We start from the raw sequence: 19,600 nt of genomic DNA, 5'->3' as shown, positions 1-19,600 counted from the left end.
GAATTCCATTCTTTTGATGAAAAAAAAGAAGAAAAGCAATAAGAAAATATATTGTGTGTTGAGCTACAGCTTGATATCATCATCGTGAAAATAACGTTCTTTTTTCATTGAACACATAATGTCTACCGTTCAATATCTCAACAAGCGTAAACTTATGACGTTTCGGATCTGCAAGAAATAGGTTTCGACATTTCGCAAGATTCAATTTTCGGTTTCCTTTCCGATTCGCCTTTTGATGTTTCCACCTCGTTTATCCGTAAAATGGTAAGTAGAAGTGCGAATGTTATTGTGAATGTATGATTAGTGTATGGTATAAGATCAATCACATCAGAATGTTTAGGTCGCTGATGTAAGACACTTGTACATGTGTCATTATTGACAGTACACTACGAGCTGTTTCTGCTGAACATCATTATTCACTGAAAGGTTACATACATTCGGGCTGTTCTAGGCTGCGCTTGTTGTAAAGCGCTGCTCAGAGAGTTGTAGGAAGCTCCTAACAGCGTCTGTCGCTTTTTTTCCCACAGGCGATAGCCTGTGTTTTTTCCATTCTTGATTGATAATTGCGACCGTCTGAAATCAGAGACCATATATTACATGGTCTCTGCTGAAATATACTTATTCATCAACTTACTGTCAGTTATTTACGAAATATTTTTAAAAATATTTATATACTTTAACAATTATAATCCCAAAGGTAACTTTGGGTATGTAGTTCATCAAGTATAGATCTAGATGACAATTTGTGCAGTCTCGGTATTATTGAACATTTCTTGAAGGCCTGCCCCACAAAAATCGAAATGAACTTTATTCATTCACATTAGTAAAATATGTTAACATATTCATATTCTTTGTCTTACGTTATTGGTGGTTTACATTGTAGAAATCTCAGTGATCGGAATTAAAGTCCCTCATCAAAATGTTTTTGCTTTCTGTCCGGCATAGCATACATATGAAATATCCATTATGTCATGATGATATTAGTGTTTCACATGTGAACGATGTCGTAACTCAAAGAAAAACAGCATGAGCAAATTCTCAGGAATTAAAGGAGTTGTCTCTCATGAATGAAATCAAGCACTTGACAGCTGGTCAAGGTTGTTTTCTTTACTAGAAATTCAATTAAATATGTTCCTAAAATTTCTCAATAATTTCACGTCATACTATAGAAATAATTTTAGTGTTTCAGATCGAGTGAGAGATGTCGTGACTCAGATAAAGAAAACGCCAGCCCATTTCTCACTATGAGCAAATTCTCAGGAAAGTACCACGGTGACGCTTCCTCTGATCACGTGATAGTACCAAGTGACTCGAGAGAAGACGCTATGGACATTACGAGACAATACTGCTGCAGTGAAAGTCAAGAAGATTTAATGAGAATAAAGGACATAGTTTCCAAACTTATGAACAAGAACGAAATAAGTCTGTATCTGAGATGGCTTTTGTCACGTGAAAATCGCCTCGGTGCTGTTAACATCTGTAAAGTTCTGCTTGGATTAGGACGCCCAATAGAACATCTCGTCAGGGACGAGATTTTGTCGGAACTTATCGTCCACGTGGCCGTCGACCTTCTACAGATACTTCTCAGAGCCGATCTAGATTTCACAAACTTTCTGCCCTGTCAATATTTTATTTCGTCTTTGAAAGACGACCCAACTGTGTGTCTGTGGGACAGTTTGATATTTCGGTCTCTGCTTTGTGGAAAGTCTGGCTACAGGTATGAAATTCGACCTGACCCAAGTGAACGATTTGCTTACGTTGTGATAGTAGCGATGATCCAGGCGACTTGTTTCACACCTGAATCAATATCAGCGTTAGCGTATGTGATTGACAAATACCCAATCCACCCCGGAGATTCCTACACGTATGGGAAGGTGTTTCGTTCGCTTGTTATCGCGGGATTGGACCCAAGTGACAGTTTTGTGTCAGAAATGGAAGGAAGAGAGTCGCAGTCGGTGCCGGCTTATTACGAAGAGTACCGGAAATGGTACAGGGACTACAAGCGGTGTGTTCCGACTCTAAGACACTGTTCTCGACTTGTCGTCAGGCGGACTGTCCAAGTGAACATGGAACTGGCCACTTTGAGAATGGAGCTTCCAAAACGCGTTGCAGACTTTCTGTTGCTAAGAGATCCACACACACTGTCTGTCATTAATATTGATGATAAAGATTGATTCGTGTTTCTTTTTTTTTTGTTCTTTTCTTGGGAAACACATGGGTCGTGCTTCATGGCCGTAAATCGGCTCAAGGAAACACTCTTGGACTTGCATTTCGCATTCTATATTATTGCTACTATCATTAAGCATGGTGTATCACTGCGCATCATATATGATCATTTCACGTCGTAAATGATCACTTCACGTCATATATTATCATTTGGCATCATTATATAATCGTTATACATCACGTTATCATTATCATCACGTCATACATCATATTATCACACATCTTATTACGCATTATATTATCACTACTCGTATTTTATTATCAAACATCAAATCATTGTACATATACTATCCGTATACATCATGTTATTATTACACAGGTTATCATAGCTCATCATATATTATAATTACGCATCATATTGTCCTCACACGTCATATAACGTCACATCTCATTATATTTTCATTGACCCGTGAATATCCTGGATAGAATAGGTCTTCAGCAACGCATGCTTGCCCCAAAAGGCGACTATGCTTGTTATAAGAGGCGACTAACGGTATCGGGTGGTCAGGCTTGCTCACTTGCTTGACGCATGTCATCGGTTCCCAATTGTGCAGATCAATGATCATGCAGTTGATCACTGGATTGGCTGGTCCAGACTTGAGTACTTACAGACCGCCGCCATATGGCTAGAATATTGCCGAGTGCGGCGTACAAATAAACTCACTCATTTTGTTATTGCACATCATTTTAACATTACGCACCATGTATTATCATCACTCATCGTATGTTATCAATGTGCATCATAAAGTGTCATTACGCCTTGGCAGAGTCATGTTTGGTAGACAGGAATGATAAGTCGTGTTTAATTTTGGTGAGAAATATCTGACATAATTAACTGACAGGAATTATCTGTAAATCGTGCATGAATACATTAAATATCTGAAGTACGCTGTTGTAGGCCCCGTTCCTCAAAGCTATGGTTGTGTACGGATTGTCGGAAGTCAGCGTTGACGTAAGGGTGTTACGGTCGTCTTATTGCTAATGGCGCTTTGCCGAAAGGCCCATAGGGGTCGGCAATGTTTAAGAAGGCGTATAAACCAAAGGTGAAAGTTAAGTGACACTTATCTGAACAGTGAGGCAGAATGATGTTTATGTGTGGGTATTACAATGATGGCTCCTTCACACCTATACCTGATTGATGCAGATAGTACTGTCCCTAAGTGATGCTGGACTCAAAGTCTCGATGTCGTTTGAGTACCGACATCCTTGCGCGATTTTAACACTGCTGAGCCTTCAACACATAACAATAAGCAAATTCAGTGCATTCAATGTATTTTCACCACCGAGACAATTTTGATTGTATACACGTTGAAGTCCGCTAGTTCTATGGAAATAATCGCCAAGCGATCTACCTATGGCCATGTTGGGATGGCGGTACCGTACGGTACCAGCGTCACCTTTAGGTACAGCGTCACCTTTAGGTACAGCGTCACCTTTAGGTACAGCGTCACCGTAGGTACAGCATCACCTTAGGTACAGCGTCACCTTTAGGTACAGCGTCACCTTTAGGTACTGCATCACCTTAGGTACAGCGTCACCTTTAGGTACAGCGTCACCTTAGGTACAGCGTCACTTTAGGTACAGCGTCACCTCTAGGTACAGCGTCACCTTTAGGTACAGCGTCACCGTAGGTACAGCATCACCTTAGGTACAGCGTCACCTTTAGGTACAGCGTCACCTTAGGTGCAGCGTCACCTTTAGGTACAGCGTCACCTTTAGGTACAGCGTCACCGTAGGTACAGCATCACCTTAGGTACAGCGTCACCTTTAGGTACAGCGTCACCTTTAGGTACTGCATCACCTTAGGTACAGCGTCACCTTTAGGTACAGCGTCACCTTAGGTACAGCGTCACTTTAGGTACAGCGTCACCTCTAGGTACAGCGTCACCTTTAGGTACAGCGTCACCGTAGGTACAGCATCACCTTAGGTACAGCGTCACCTTTAGGTACAGCGTCACCTTTAGGTACAGCGTCACCTTTGGTACAGAGTCACCTTTGGTACAGCATCACCTTAGGTACAGCGTCACCTTTAGGTACAGCGTCACCTCTAGGTACAGCGTCACCTTTAGGTACAGCGTCACCTTTAGGTACAGCATCACCTTAGGTACAGCGTCACCTTTAGGTACAGCGTCACCTTTGGTACAGAGTCACTTTAGGTACAGCGTCACTTTAGGTACAGCTTCACCTTAGGTACAGCGTCACCTTTAGGCGCAGCGTCACCTTTAGGTACTGCATCACCTTAGGTATAGCGTCACCTTAGGTACAGTGAGATAAACAATGCACAACATTTGGCGATTAGTAATGTCTAAAAACGGTATTTTTTATATATTTGAAAACGGTGTATCTAATCACGGCAGTGTCCTGCTCAGCGGTATACTATTCAACCTGATGCATGTTATTTCTGTGTAAAGTTACTTGAGACTGTGGCCATCAAAAGTTTTATTCAGTTTCTGAAGGTTTGAGTCATACATACCCCCTACCACCCCAAAAGAACTATTTCTGAGTTTTGATATTTGTTTTGTGGGGTGATTTATACGTCGCTATGGTTACAACAGGTGACAGAGCTTTCGTGTGCCTGAACGTTGACTGTTGTTTCAATCAAAGTTTTTATACAAAAAATGAAGTTGCTGATCCTTCCAGGGTATTTTTTAACGATTTGGTGTTATAGATGTTGACTGTCAATCGGAAACGCAAGAGAGTAATTAAGGTGTCTCCATATGGTCAGGCTCTCTGGCTTAGTTGATGCATGTCTTAGTATCCCAATCTTCTAGATGTATGCTCACGGTGTCAGTCACTCGTTTGTCTCTTGTAGACTTCTTTATTTACAGGTCGTTACGATACAGTATAAATACAGCATATGATTTGCCCATTGCAACCTCCCATATATATTAGCGTCACACGCTAGTGTTGTTTACACTGTTTGGTCACTGTTAGTTTTCACAAATGTCCTTAATGTAGTGAGTACATTTTTTTCATCTTTGAAGCTTTTAATCATTTGTCAAACACCGTGGCGAACGTTTCATCCTTCTTTCGTTTTCGTGACGGGTGTTGCATTTTGTATTAACTGAATGTAATTGTTGAAATATATTTGACATGTGATGTGTGGATGAATAATAAGAATAAGCAAATTGGTCATATTTACCTATACAAAATGTGTCATAATTAACTGACCCCCATTTCAATCAATATGAAAATAATCTGCACAATGCAACATGAATTTTGCGTTATGACCCAATGACTTCTCCCAGCGAAGGGAGGACAACTCTGATTGAAGATGGCGGGAAATTGAAGTGCAGTGGTTCGAGAATATGTTTCTTACTGTTACTTAAAATGCGAGGGTATCTGATTCTTAATCGGTTTCTGCATTTGTATGCAGGATGCAAGAGGAAGGTAAATGTTGATAAGTGAAAGTCTGACTCATTGTCACTCGCGGGTGCTTTGAATGATCCTAACTTCCCTTGTTTTAATGTACATTCGGACACACCCACTGTTTTATAGCCAAGATACATAGCGTTCACTACATGAACAGCGTTGATGTAGTGAACGCTATGTATCTTAGCTAACTATTTTAGTGTTTATGAAAAACAAACCAGCGGAACCCAGACAAAAGTCGGAAGCCACGGTGAGGTCCAACAGTGTCACATCATGTTTTGGCCTTCAGGCTCATGGCTGCTCATCTTAAACGATATTCATAAAAATTGAGACATAAAATTAAACTTATGTTTAAACCGCGACTCCAGTTATGTTGTTATGTAGACTTATTAAGATGTAAACAACTGATGCCAACTGTTATTGCCATCCTGAGTTCTGCAGAGAGTTTATGATTACAAACGATTATTAGTCGATAACTGAGTTCCAGTTACCAACCTACATATTCTAAATTTAACTAATATAAAAAAAACCCCAAAGATCCAGTTTTTCACAATTAATATGGAGAAATATTTTTAGAATTTAGATCGACCAGACTCTTGACTCTTTTAAAATAAGACCAAACATATATTTTGATTACTGCATTAATTCCACTCCCATTTCTCAGTCTGTCTCTCAAACTACACATTGACTAACAGTGTATTTTATGACGTATTTTGTACAGTTTCAGGTGCTATTGTCATATGTGTCTGTTCTGCAGGTAATCATTGAAGCTGGTGATGGCATCACTGATTTCTCAGTGTGTAGGCAGCATGCATCATCTGTATGGCGGGTTCTGATACTGTGTGCAGCTCATGATGTCTATCTTATAGATGTGCCTGACACTGAATCACCAAATGTGGACATAAGGTCAGTACCACATGTGACTGTGATACAAAGTGGCAGACACAAGGAAGGATGTCATACCTCTTTTCAAATAACTCTCCAAGTATTGATGTGTTATTGACATTTTTGTTACACTTCACTGATATATATGTAAGACTTCATCTTTAGAATGAATGACACATGTATTTACAATTTTGAGCAATTCCTCCTTAATAATCTTCAGTAACAATTTTCATCTACCATTAATAACAATTTTCATCCAACCTCAGAGAGACTACTACTCTCCCATTCTCTTTAAAATATGAAAAATGTTTGGCACACAGGGGCAATAATTCTTCCCTGCTGAATGCATGTACATGCATGATTGCTCAAATCAGCATGGATGATTGCTCACATGCACTATGCAATGGGGCGTCTTGGTACTTAATGGTCAGTGGGATAGCCAAGAGGTTAAAGCGTCCTCATGCCAATGACCTAGGTTTTATTCTCTTCATGGGTATGATGTGTGAAGCCCATTTCTGCTATCCCCCCCTACAGTGATATAGTTTGAATATTGCTAAGAGCAGCATAAAACTAAACAAACTCATTCACTTGGCAGTTAGAGTGTTTGCTCATCATGAAGAGGATTTGGATTGCAAAAAGTGTTGTAAAACCATACTCACACTCACTACCTCCATTAATGATTACTGACTCACAACACGATGTCATGATTGACTGTGATGCCGACATTAATGAATGCCATTGATTCCTCTCATTTACTGTGAATAACTTTAACATTTCAGTGATGATAAGACCAAGGAAGGAAACCAGAGCATATTTTCAGACCTCCTTGATAAGGGAGAAGATGGAGAAATGACAGTTGTCCCTTTCTGTGAGAGTGTGATCCATCTCAACTCCAGGCACATGGTTCTGCAAAGTGACTGTCCCATCAAACATATTGATGTTGTGAGGAGCCTCCTTTTAACCTTATCTTCAGGTTTGGTGAGAAAAATCAGGGCTTATGACCTGGATAACTTTCAAAACTATAGCCAAGGCAACAACAATCCAACTTTTGAAATAAAGTGTCCATCATTACAATTTGATTCTGAAAAAGACAAGCTGGGACTCCATGTGCTTGTATCAAGCGTAGAAGACCCAGATAAATGGATGTCTACAGATGCCATTCAGCTTCATCAGACATTATTCACAGCTTTATTCAAAACAGAAGCAGCATTGCTTCATTCACCAATAATCCTGTTTACTTTAAACGGCTGTGTCTTTTGTCACCAGATAAAGACACTTTTATGCGGGGCATTATGGGAAATTCTATGTGATATTGAAGGATCTATTGAAAGCATTACAAAATTGCAAGTAAAACCAAAAGATGATGGGAGTGACCTCCCTTTTACTGATCTTCAGCCTCAGGTTTCAAAATGTTCTGAAGGACTTCTTGTCTGTTCTTCAACTGGGAAGACGGTCTTGGTACACATAAAACAACCTGAGGGTGGTGTTGTGTACGATATTCTTACACTACCAGGTCCTGTTGTGTGTTGTGCAGGATTTCAGTCTACAATCTATCACAGCACAGGGAAACAGATATTCGGGCATGTTGTCATGAGATGCAACAATCCAACAAAGGGAGGTAACTCTGTGGATATCAAGTCTGACTTACTTCATCAATCATTTGTGCAAAGACTTGCAGTTGATGGAGAGAGTCTTGATTCTACAGGTAAATTGACTGTTCAGTTTACATTAAAACTCTAGGAGAAAGCTTTGTTTTTGATTTGCAGAATATGCATTGAATTGAATGTAAATATTTTTTGCCATGTTTCGATGGTTGTTTTAAAGTCGCGCCTTGTTTAATATTAAACGGCATAAATTGAATTTTATGTGTGTTGATGTAAGGTTATTGCCTCAAAATGATCCTTGTGTAATTTAGAATTATTGTAGACGTTTTCTAGATAAGACATGAGGCGTTAGGTTAGATTTGTGCTTAAGCCATTCACTCATCACCACCAAAGGCCTGTTTTCAATTCCCCTCATGGGCACAATGTGTGAAGGGCATTTCTTGCATCCCAAGTCATGATATTGATGGAATAATACTAAAAGTGCGATTAAACGGAACTCTTTCATTCGCTCACTAGGTAAGAAATTTGATTTCAGGGATAAAGCTGGTGTGTCAGTCTGCCCTTGGTGATATTTTGGTCCTGTCTGGTCAGTCTGATCCAAACAGCAAACCTCTGGCATACATGGCTCATTCCTTTGAAGAACTCCTAATGGGTCTGGACACAACCAACAAGAGACACGCAGATATATTCCAAAAACAGAGCCAGCTGAATGACCTGATCCACCAGCTCAGCATTGCTGGCCATCTCATAACAAATAATTCCCTCAAATCTGAGACTTTAACCAAAAATGATGTCAGCCACCCAGTTTCCTGTTCTTGCAGTGTCACATCAACCAGAAATGGGTACAAGGTGGACTATTCCCTAATCTGTAAGCTGACCAATGACAGCTCCATTTCACTGTCATGTGACTGGAGTTTGATGGTCGTCTTGGTAACAAAGAACCCATCACATACTGAAAGCAGATCACATGGAATGGCTTTGTCGCATGGGTTAAAGTCAGGGTCTTGTTTGGAAATGAGAGTGCCTATGGATATGAGGTGTTTGTCATCCTTATATTGTGATGTTAAAGTGTATCTTGTGTTGTATTCTGACTTATTAGGAGACCAGATGTCATTCAAGTTGAATGCTCCTGTTCCAAAGACATCAAGTTTAGGTCTACCTGCCCTTTTGAAAACTCAGAGGCTGGACATTTTGTATTATCTACGAGAACCAATCACAGAAGTTGTTAATTCCACAATAACCAAGTGCAAGAAACCTGGGTCCTCATTCGTCAGTCAGGAGCCAATGAGAAAACAGTGGAATGAAGAAGAAGTTTCAAGTTCAAAACAGATGCTGACAACAGAAATCTGTGTTGGGAGAGTCAAGTTGCCTACTGACTTTGAATCAAGGTGCCAGGAAGGTATTTAAAAGTTGTATTGTTTGTAACAAGCATATCTAGAGCCTACCCACCCAGTCATTAGTGATGTCAGGATTTACCCATACATCAATGTATCAATAATATTCTCAGACAATGGTATGACTATACACACTATATTTCTGAATAATTCAGTCAGCTGCAATCATCACCTCTCATTAAAGCAAATAGAGATGAATTGATACAATACTTACTCATCCAGAAAGAAGATATTAAACGTGTCCGTCTCTCTCACCTACCCATGAGGATTAGAATTTGGTCTTCGGCAAACCATACTTGTCGTAAGAGGCGACTCTGGTCAGATTCGCTGACTTGGCTAATACGCCGTTGTAGCCCAAGTTTTGCAGATCAATACGAACGATGTTGATCACTTAATTGTCTGGTCCAGACACGATTATATACAGACCACCAGAATATAGCTGATTATTGCTGAGTACTGCATTTTAATAATTAAGATACAGATGTGAACAAATTTAGGATTATAACTTGCTAACCTAAGTTAAGATAAGCTTAGAACAGCATTTAATTATATAATTTTTATAAATGTATTTATGTTTATGATGGCAGAAATTGGTTATTGCTGCTGCATAAACATTGCTGTATGGGGAAATTTGGTTGGGATGTCAACAATATTTTTTAAATTCAAGTAAAACATAGACATAATAGAAAAAACTCAAACTTTTTTTCGCCGTTTTGGCAGTTTGGTTATATCTTTAAATTAACAACACAAAATATTTTGTAGTGAGTTGCAAACTAAGTAGAAACAAAGGTCTGGTCTTTTATGTTACAGGTGACAGTATGTGTGTGAAACTGTTGAAATATTTACTACAGGACTCGCAAATAAATGTTGAAGCCATCAAAAAAGGGCATTTGCACTTAGCTGATCCATGTGGCCACGTGGTCAGTGTATCCATGGCAGCTGACCCACAGCGTAGTGGTGACAGACTGTCAGTAAAACTTGGCTGTAGCAGCGTGGAGGTGTTGGCTCGATGTAGAGCTGCCATTGTTCACAGGATTAAGGTAAGATCAGATGTCATGCTGTGTACTCTGTCATACAGATTCAGGGGTTGTTGACATATTTTACCAGTTTCTCTGCCATACACAAACTTGATCAACACTGTCATAGATTACATTTTCTAAACTTCCAGGGGCAGTGGGATAGTTTTGTGGTTTAAGCGTTCACTTGTCATGCCAAAGACCTGGGTTTGATTCCTCATATGCTGGTGTTCCTTCACTGTGGTATTGCTGGAATATTGCTAAAAGTGGTGTAATACTAAACTCACTCACACTAAACTTTCCAGTCCTTGATATAGATTAGTGGACATTTTCATCCATCCTCAATATCTCCAGGATGTACATTCTGATAAGTCTTCACTGTACTCTTGATGCATCTTATTACCTCCCTTTGCTGGCTCCATATTCTCACAGTGGCCAGTAAGCAAAGCCACCATTACAACTGAACTTGCCATTGTCAACAAAGATAGCGGTCACAGCTGTAAGGTTTGTTTGCATTGCATCTCAGATTTGGAGGGAAATCATGCAGACAAATTTTAGGTCTGAAAATTTATGCAAGAACTCCTTTTGCCTCTTTCAGAGAACCTGTACAGGATTCATGTTGCCAAGTTTTATCGGTTAGATATTTTGGAAAGGGAGAGTGAATTGTGATTGGTTTGCTCAACTTCCCAGCGTAGACACCTGATTGGATAAAAAGCTGGCCAAGGGAGGTAATAAATAGCCGTAGATGCCTCCAGGATATATGGGAGACTTATTGGAACGTACACCCTGGAGATATTGACGATGATTTTCATCTAGATTTTCCAGAACTTGCTTGTGGACACTGATGTTTGTAAACTTTCTAGACTTTGTAGTGTCTAGTTTACTCTGGAGCTTCTGGACTGTCTGGAAGTTTAGGTGAGCTGTACTAAGAACATGAGAATACTGTCGGATCAGTTATATTCCTTCAGCACCACGGGACATAAAACCAGCTAAGATGCCATGAGTCCTCAGACACAACAGGCTCATTTTCTAGCTAGACCATTGCAGAGTCTAAATGATTTATCATTTTAGTTTTTCTGTTGATCATATTTTACTGACAGATTTAAAAACAACAGATAAAATCAGCAACAGTGGAATGATTTTGTTGTATAGTTGTGGGTATCAACATACTTAATGCTAGTAATAGACACCCCAGTGATCAACAGCATGAGTATCGATTTACACAGCTGAGATACAATGACTTGTAAACCAAGCCAGCAAGCCTCACCACCCATTAGGACAAGCATGGGTTGTGTACACAAAAATATTTGAGTACAGTTTCATAGGGCCTGTGAGGTGCTGCTGTAGATCCTGCCATGTAAATATTTGCATTGCTCAATATACTGTTCCAGACTGTTTGCTGTCCGGATGAAACTGACCTATGTGTGAAGGATCTCCGACAGTACCTCACCAAGCTGGAGGTAGGAGTTTCAAACAGTAGGACTACAATACTGTGCCATGATGAACTAATCACTTCAATGTTATCCTGCCCATCTATCTGTCAGTCTCCCTGCTTCAGATTTCTTATTGCCCCCAACCACCTGAAGACAGAAAATCACAAGGTGCCTGTCCTTCATGGAATAGTTTGTAAATGTTTTATGTGCACAAAATGTCGTCTCTGTGTCACACCCTGTCCATAATCAATTTTCAAATATTGAGCATGACAGCAATGACCAAATTTTATTTTCCTTGATTTAGATATTGAAACAATATGAATCACGAAAAATAAATTCACAAGGTTAATGAGTGAGTGAGTTTAGTTTTATGGCACATTCAGCAATATTACAGCTATATGACGGCAGTCTGTAAATAATTGAGTCTGGAGCAGACAATCCAGTGATCAACAGCATGGCATTCGAATTACACAAGTGAGGTAAGATGACATGTGTCAACCAAGTCACCCAGTCTCGTCACTCAATCCCATTAGTTTCATATTATGATAACTATGGGTTACTGAAGGTTAATTTGAACCTGGATCTTTATGGGTCTTTCACGACCCTTTAGAGACGTTATCACTATATACATATGTACTTGGTCTTATTGCACATTGAAATAGCCCAGTTGTCATGTCATGCCAAAGTCTTGGGTTTGAATCCCTAAAAGAAATTCACCAGTTTATTCAAAAATAGTTTTTTCCAGATGTTATGGTATTCTTGCATGTTCACTAGGATACTGCTCAAGAGAAAATTGCCTCATTTAGTTATGCCATGTATGGCCTCATTGTCTTATTGGGCTGTGGGGTAGCCAAGTGGCTTAAGTGTTCACTTGTCGTGATGAAGAGCTAAGTTTCAATTTCCCATGGGTAGTGTGTGAAGCCCATTTCAGATGTCCGCTACATGATATTGCTGGAATATTGCTAAAAGTGATCTACACCCATACTCACTCACTCACTCACTCACTCACTCACTCAGTGTCTTCTTGAATTTGTTACAGAGCATAAAAGATGAGATTCGTAGCTTGGAAGAACAGGCTGGTCGAGATTCAGAGTCTTCTAACACCATCAGGAACTCTTTATCGTCTGTATATGAAAAACTGAGGAAAATACAGTTATAAACAGCTTTGTACATGGTATCTCATCAGATAAGAGTTTTGTTTGATGAAATACTGCTTTGGTACCAGTTGGGACTTAAAGCACTATTTTATCAAACAAAACTCTTATCTTATGAGATACCATGTGCAAATTTCACTAACATCATGGATATGATGAACTTTAGCTTAAGTTAATTATGTGTTATATTGGCATAACAAGAAAGGTCAGCAACGATCCACAAAGTAAGAGGCAACTAAGTGGATGCTGACTCACTTATTTAACATGGTGTTGCTGTTGCGCATGATAGGTCTGTGTACAATCATTTACCACGGGAGCTCATACAGCAGGATTATTTGTTTGCTTTTTAATGCTGCACTTGGCAATTATTCCAGCTACATGGCAGTGGTATGTAAATAATCAAGTCTGGACCAGACAATCCATTGATCAACACAATGAGCACTGTTCTATGCAATTTTTATACAGTGTGTGTCAACCAAGTCATCACATGGACCAACCATTAGTTGCCCTTTTGACATGCATGGGTTGGTGTAGACCTGTATCTTCATGGGCCATTCAGGAATACTGCTGGGTGTGGCATTAAACGGTAGTCATTATTGCACAAGAAAGAGGACTCAACATCAAAGACAGAGGAAGCATAGATAATGTGTCTCCACCAGCATGTTGTTTAACCCCTCTCCCTTCCTTTAAAGCATGGAGTATATGATGGTCCTATAAGTTTTTGTTGTGACACTCTGTAGTTTGTTGTGCCCCAATAGATCAATGCTCTTGTTGTTGATCACTGGACTCCATGGTTTACAAAATACTGCCATACAGCTGGAAAAAATGGCGCACTCTGTGTTAATCAACACATACACACACAAAGAGTTCATGCAGAGTTGCATGTATCTGGCACACAAGAATCCTGTGATTCTGAGAGCTGGAACACTTAAGCTTTCCTCCTGATTCACCCATATGTTACTGTGATTCTGTTCTGAACAGCATAGAAGACCCACTCACTCACATATATATTTTCATATCAGTTACAAACTGAAAGAATTGCATGAATGAGTACTTGCGCATAACTGTTTTATGAAGGCCTATCAGTTATTTTGTTCTTAATTTTTCTAAAACCACTTGAAAAGCAAGAACCCCAAGCAACCCATGCTTGTTGGAAGAGGTGACTAATGGGATTGGGTTCTCAAGCTGACTGACTTGGTTGACACATTATCATATCCTGATTGCATAGATTGTCAGGTCCAGACTCTGTATTATACAAACCACCGCCATATGGCTGGAATTATGCAGAGTGTGGCGTGAAATCACTCTGACACCTACTTGTTAGCAACAATATCAGATACCAAGTTTGACACTGGAGACAACCAGGCATGTAACAAGCCAATGTGTTTGTGTAAGTCTGATAGGTTGCAAAGCGTTATATTTAGATAGTATTGATGGCCTGTCTAACCCTTTTTGCAACAATCATGTGTAAGCCTGAGCTTTTTTTCACAAAGGTAGCTACACCTAAGACAACTACTTTGGCATGAGGAGTTACCACCAAAGACTGGCCGTTTCTCTTCAGGGGTTAGTTAATACCAGAGACCAGGTGTTTGAAGCCAGTATTAACTACCACAAACAACCACTTTGGCACCCTGGTGCCCTTACATACATGCAGAATGCCAGAATTGTTGCAATCAGACGCAAGGGCATTTGGTCCAAATAATGATTCAATAAACATTTAAGCTAGACTTTCACAGTATACAGAGTCAGACTTATACTCCACTCTGTGTTCACGTGTATATTTCTATTGATGAGGTCAATTCATTGCATAAGTATTTGACTATTTGCCGATACCTTGACTCAGTTTAACATGAAGATGAGTATTTGAAATTGCGATTTAGCATTGGCACTTAGTTTGAAAAATACACTCTGAACAAAGATTTATGTTCAATCAATACTTTATTCCATATCAATAAAATTGGCTTATATACAACTTGCAAGTAGACTGTGACAATGTTCATAATAAAAGCATGTTTAAACAAATATTGTCACCTCTGATTATCACTAGGGACTGTTTGTAACTCATGGCTAAGGGGGTAAGGGTGATATTTAAGGAAAAGCATAACAATCCCACCCCCAAAATAACTTGTACATAATTATCCCCACCCCCAGCCATAAATTATGAATGGTCCCTAATCAATCCATAACTAAACTTAATAATTCAATTTCTTCGTAATTGGTTGTAGCAACTACTTTTTCAAAGGTATACATATTTACATTAGAGATAAATGACCTTGGTAAATGCATGACTAATAGCATCAAACATAGCACAGACAGGTAAAAATGATTTTCATTCTCAACTCAGTCACATAAAAGACAGTTTCTCTTACATGTATTATTCCTTCTTTCATTAAAAGCCACCCTCAGAACTGTTTCAAGTTTTGATGCAGTAATTATGTAAAAATACTTTTCAGATTCCCATATTTCTATTAAGTATTAATTTTATTAACTTGATTACTCATTTTATTAAATTCTCTGTGAACTTACTTATGCATCTTTCATCACAGAACCTGTGAAGGTCCCGGTGTCGAATAGGTCTTCAGCAACCCATGCTTGCCATAAAAGGCGAGTATGCTCGCTGACTTGGTTGACACATGTGATCGGTTCCCAACTGTGCAGATTGATGCTGATGTTGTTGATCACTGGATTGTCTGGTCCAGACTCGATTATTTACAGACCACTGCCATATAGCTGGAATACTGCTGAGTGCGGCGTAAAACTAAACTCACTCACTCTTTTATCTCAGTGACATTTAAAAAGCAAAAACAAAAGAACAGAGTAGGTTGTAATGTTTGAAGATAAAACATTATACACATCTTATCTAAATAAAGAATCACCTAAGTATTAGGGAGTGATGTTGATAACAATCTACACCTGTTTTATGTAAAACAATCTGGAATAGTTAACAGCCTCTGCAAACCACATTTAGTTCCAAAATTCTGTATTACACCATTTGTATTTAAGAACAATTATATTTCTATTGTTAATTCAATCCTGTATGTCATGACATCTGCAGTCAACTATTTACTAAAATGAGAACAACATTCATTCCACATTCATCCTGGTCTTAAACAACATGAACAATTCCAGATGAAAACAAACATACCACCACCAAAGAATTGTATTTCCAGTTAAACAATACTTAAAGATCACATATACTCTAGTAGGGTACAAATACAAAATCACTCGCTGACATCGCTATAAATGGAACCCTGCCACAAAAACTACTAATTTCGACCTTTAATTACCTTAAATCGACCTTTTTGTCAACAGTGCACAATTCTCAGCCGCAAACGAAATTTCAACAAATCAGAGCGGCGCATCTCCTTGCTCCTGTGACAGTATACTATGCAATATTTTGGAGGTGGAAGGAAACTAATATTTAACCCCAACACTTTCATCAATTCAAATTTCTTATCAGGGTAAGCTTGATCTACACCATTCCTTTACAGAGTTGCTGCCTTTTGCCACGACAGGATCTGTTGACCTTGATACGAGTTCAAATGATCCATGGATACCATTCTGATTGTCAGCAACAGGCACTTGATTGAACATGTAACCTTTGCTAAACGAGTGATTTACAGAAACAGTAGAAAGCAGTGTTCAGTCGAATTGCCAGCATACGTGAACACAATAATGTCGGCAACCCTATTAAGTACTGTACTTCCTGTTCTCCCTGTGGTAGTTGGTGTGAGATGAGTTTTAAATTGACTAAAGCCAATATCCACATACAAAATCACAAAACTACATGCACAAACCAACAAAAAGTCTAATAGTCAGATCTGGGAATTTGTCCTGACAATAATGTTCATAATTATTGGTGACATGAACTCATAGACCACATTCTTATTACTTATGTATTGTCTCTGATAAAAAAAATAACAGTACAACAATATCAAGAACTCAAATGATATGACCAGTGGAAACACAACATACAGCACTGTTCCTGAGGATTTGTGCCTCAGCTGTGCATACACCTGTAAATATGTCCAGACCTATCATCTAATTCAGTACAAGAGCCAATATCAAGCCAATGGTACCCAAGACGGTTCCAAGGATGACACCAGTATATATACAACATACAGCATTTTTGGCCAGGACTTTGGCCTCTGAAGGGAGTCCGAGTTCTTTGTACCTGTTGGCTTCCCATGCATACTTGGTGGCAAACATGCCTGGTATACACAAACATATCAGACTCAGGTAAGATGCAACAATGACCTGTTTTATGCTACGCCATGGTTTGGGCACAAGGCCCCCACTGGATGTAATTTTAAGACGCACACCTGTGTTTTCATGTTGCACAATATATGGGTTAGCTTTCTGTGTTTCTTCTGATGCGTTCTCTTCTGTCTTGGCATCTTCGTCCTCCATTTTAATCTGTACATCTTCATATTTAGCAGACATGATCTGGAACTATAAAAATAATGAATGAATTTATTCTGTAGATACTTAAGGAGCACTGATCTGGACGACTTGTTGCTTTTGTGATTGGTTTTACTTCTTCTTCCTGTTAGGTACCAGCGTGATATCCCACAAATTTCTTACTGGTTCAAGACCTCTGTTATGCTACCCGCAATCATAATAAACCAATCAAACTCCAGCCACTATGACGAACTCTCATCATTGTTTTTGATGTTAGGGGAAACAACAAATGGTTAGTTGCTATTAGTGGTGGTCTAATTAATTGAAATAACTGAGGATTGGTCACAATGACTAAATGACAGAGAAACTCATTCGTATCTTCTCATAATCAACTCAAAACAATTCTTGAACGCCTGTTTACATTAACAATTCACAAGGTTGGGTTTGTCTGTTACATTTCATAAGCAATGAAAGGTCATTTGACGTCATGATTGAAGTATCTTAAAGACTCAAGGAAATTTACGTTCTAACTTACTTGTGCTCCTTTAAAGACATGAAATATGTAAATGCATTATGAAACAATGAAATAACAACATAAATTTCTTAAGCGGTGTCTTGATGTCTCCAGGTGAAGGCCAGATAGTGCCATATATTCTGTAGAAGTTACAGTTGATTTGATGAAAGCGTGTACATATATAGACAGCAAGGAATATTGTATTTCAATGATTAATGACAGTGCTTAAATATTGTCTTCTCATTATCCTCTTATTATTTTTGTCAAGTAGTACAGGTGTCTGTGAAAACTGCCATATAGCAGGAAAATTGCTGAGATTGGCATAAACAACAAACCACCCAGATCCGTATGGGTCGTCCTGACTTTGGCCATCTATTAGCTCGACTTCAAGGCATGGGCAGATATTTCAGACGCTGAAGCGACAAATAGCCTGCACTTTTTGAAAACAGAAACACATTTTTATCTGAGTGCCTATCAAGTTTTACACACACTTCCCAGATAAAGATAACTACTGCCATTTCATTTATTTGCGATAAATCTATTTTCGCTGACACTAGTGACAGTGATAAACACTTGATACTGATAGGGGTCTACAATGGCTACTGCTGTACTTGTAAATAAGAAAGCATTGTGCTGAAACTTGTACTTTTATACCCATACGAATGAAAGACAAACCGTTTATTCAATGCAAAGAAGTTTCTATTCGTTACACGAGGACTGACATGGTTTAATACAAGCATTTGGTTGCTGAAGATGCGAATCTTCACGGATACCTGCAATCAAGGTATGACCCTGCCGAGAGCCGCGATGCGGTCCTATACAGTTAAAGTTAAGGCCGGACCCTGCATCACGGCTCAGTCGGCTGTGCCCACACGGGCTGCGACTGGTAATATGCATGGGGTCGAGTGCACTCTGACCAGTATCGATGTACTCATAGATCGCTTCTCTACCATTAAACATACCTTGTATAGTCACGACAAAGTAGGTGATGACTGGCTGATAACCTGTTGACTACAGGTTGCATCTGCAGCGAGTTGTCTTGTTGACATACTGTGCGCATGCGTATGATTCTGATAGGCGTGGCCTTTATACCTGACGAGAGTTTGCCGGCTTGCAATGTGTTTTTATGTCTCAAAGTATCCTTCTCATGGATGTTCGCTCCCACATGTTACGCATACAGCATAATACCATTCGGGGGGGGGGGGGGGGGGGGGGGAGAGAATTACGCAACGTCTCCCGTGCAGTTATACTTCATAAGCAACACAAAAATATCTGCCTGTGATATCAACATGAAGCAAACGTGCCACTCACCTGTCAAGTGAAAGAGAGTTCTGTTCTGTAATTATTACTAGTGCTTCACTGATTTACATCCAATGGGCTCCCCGGGTAGATCTGGCATTGAGCAAGTTATGTGCCGTTGAAAGAACAGACTGTCGGGTGACTTGACACACCGCGGCATGGATATATTGCTTACGGCTGGAATGGAAACGCTACAGAACACTGGCAGTCTTACACAAGGCAGAAGAGAACTATAAACACGAAAGTAGGTCATGTACAAGGAGGTTGTGAGTCAACATGGTTTACTACGCGAGTGTGGCAAA

General features: G+C 39.4%; 2 protein-coding genes and 1 long non-coding RNA gene across 3 annotated transcripts; 2 read left to right on the top strand and 1 right to left on the bottom strand.

The window, feature by feature from the left end:
* The first annotated feature begins 240 nt into the window (after positions 1-240).
* Positions 241-2,181, top strand: LOC137286964 (uncharacterized). Its single transcript, XM_067819022.1, has 2 exons — positions 241-264; positions 1,182-2,181. The coding sequence occupies exons 1-2, from the start codon at positions 262-264 to the stop codon at positions 2,172-2,174; spliced, it is 996 nt and encodes a 331-aa protein (XP_067675123.1). The 5' UTR covers positions 241-261; the 3' UTR covers positions 2,175-2,181.
* Positions 2,182-5,556: 3,375 nt separating this feature from the next.
* LOC137286843 (Fanconi anemia core complex-associated protein 100-like) lies at positions 5,557-13,089 on the top strand. The gene is made up of 7 exons (XM_067818855.1): positions 5,557-5,616; positions 6,356-6,504; positions 7,263-8,188; positions 8,623-9,486; positions 10,292-10,521; positions 11,889-11,957; positions 12,970-13,089. The coding sequence occupies exons 1-7, from the start codon at positions 5,557-5,559 to the stop codon at positions 13,087-13,089; spliced, it is 2,418 nt and encodes an 805-aa protein (XP_067674956.1).
* A 1,914-nt stretch (positions 13,090-15,003) lies between these two features.
* LOC137286844 (uncharacterized) lies at positions 15,004-19,078 on the bottom strand. Its single transcript, XR_010957004.1, has 2 exons — positions 18,962-19,078; positions 15,004-17,536 (listed from the first exon to the last, which is right to left on the bottom strand). It is a non-coding gene; the product is annotated as an uncharacterized lncRNA (long non-coding RNA).
* Between the last annotated feature and the right edge of the window lie 522 nt (positions 19,079-19,600).

The sequence above is a fragment of the Haliotis asinina genome, chromosome 6, assembly GCF_037392515.1.
Source record: "Haliotis asinina isolate JCU_RB_2024 chromosome 6, JCU_Hal_asi_v2, whole genome shotgun sequence".
Taxonomy (NCBI): Eukaryota; Metazoa; Mollusca; class Gastropoda; order Lepetellida; family Haliotidae; genus Haliotis; species Haliotis asinina.
This window is presented reverse-complemented; position numbering and strand designations above follow the sequence as displayed.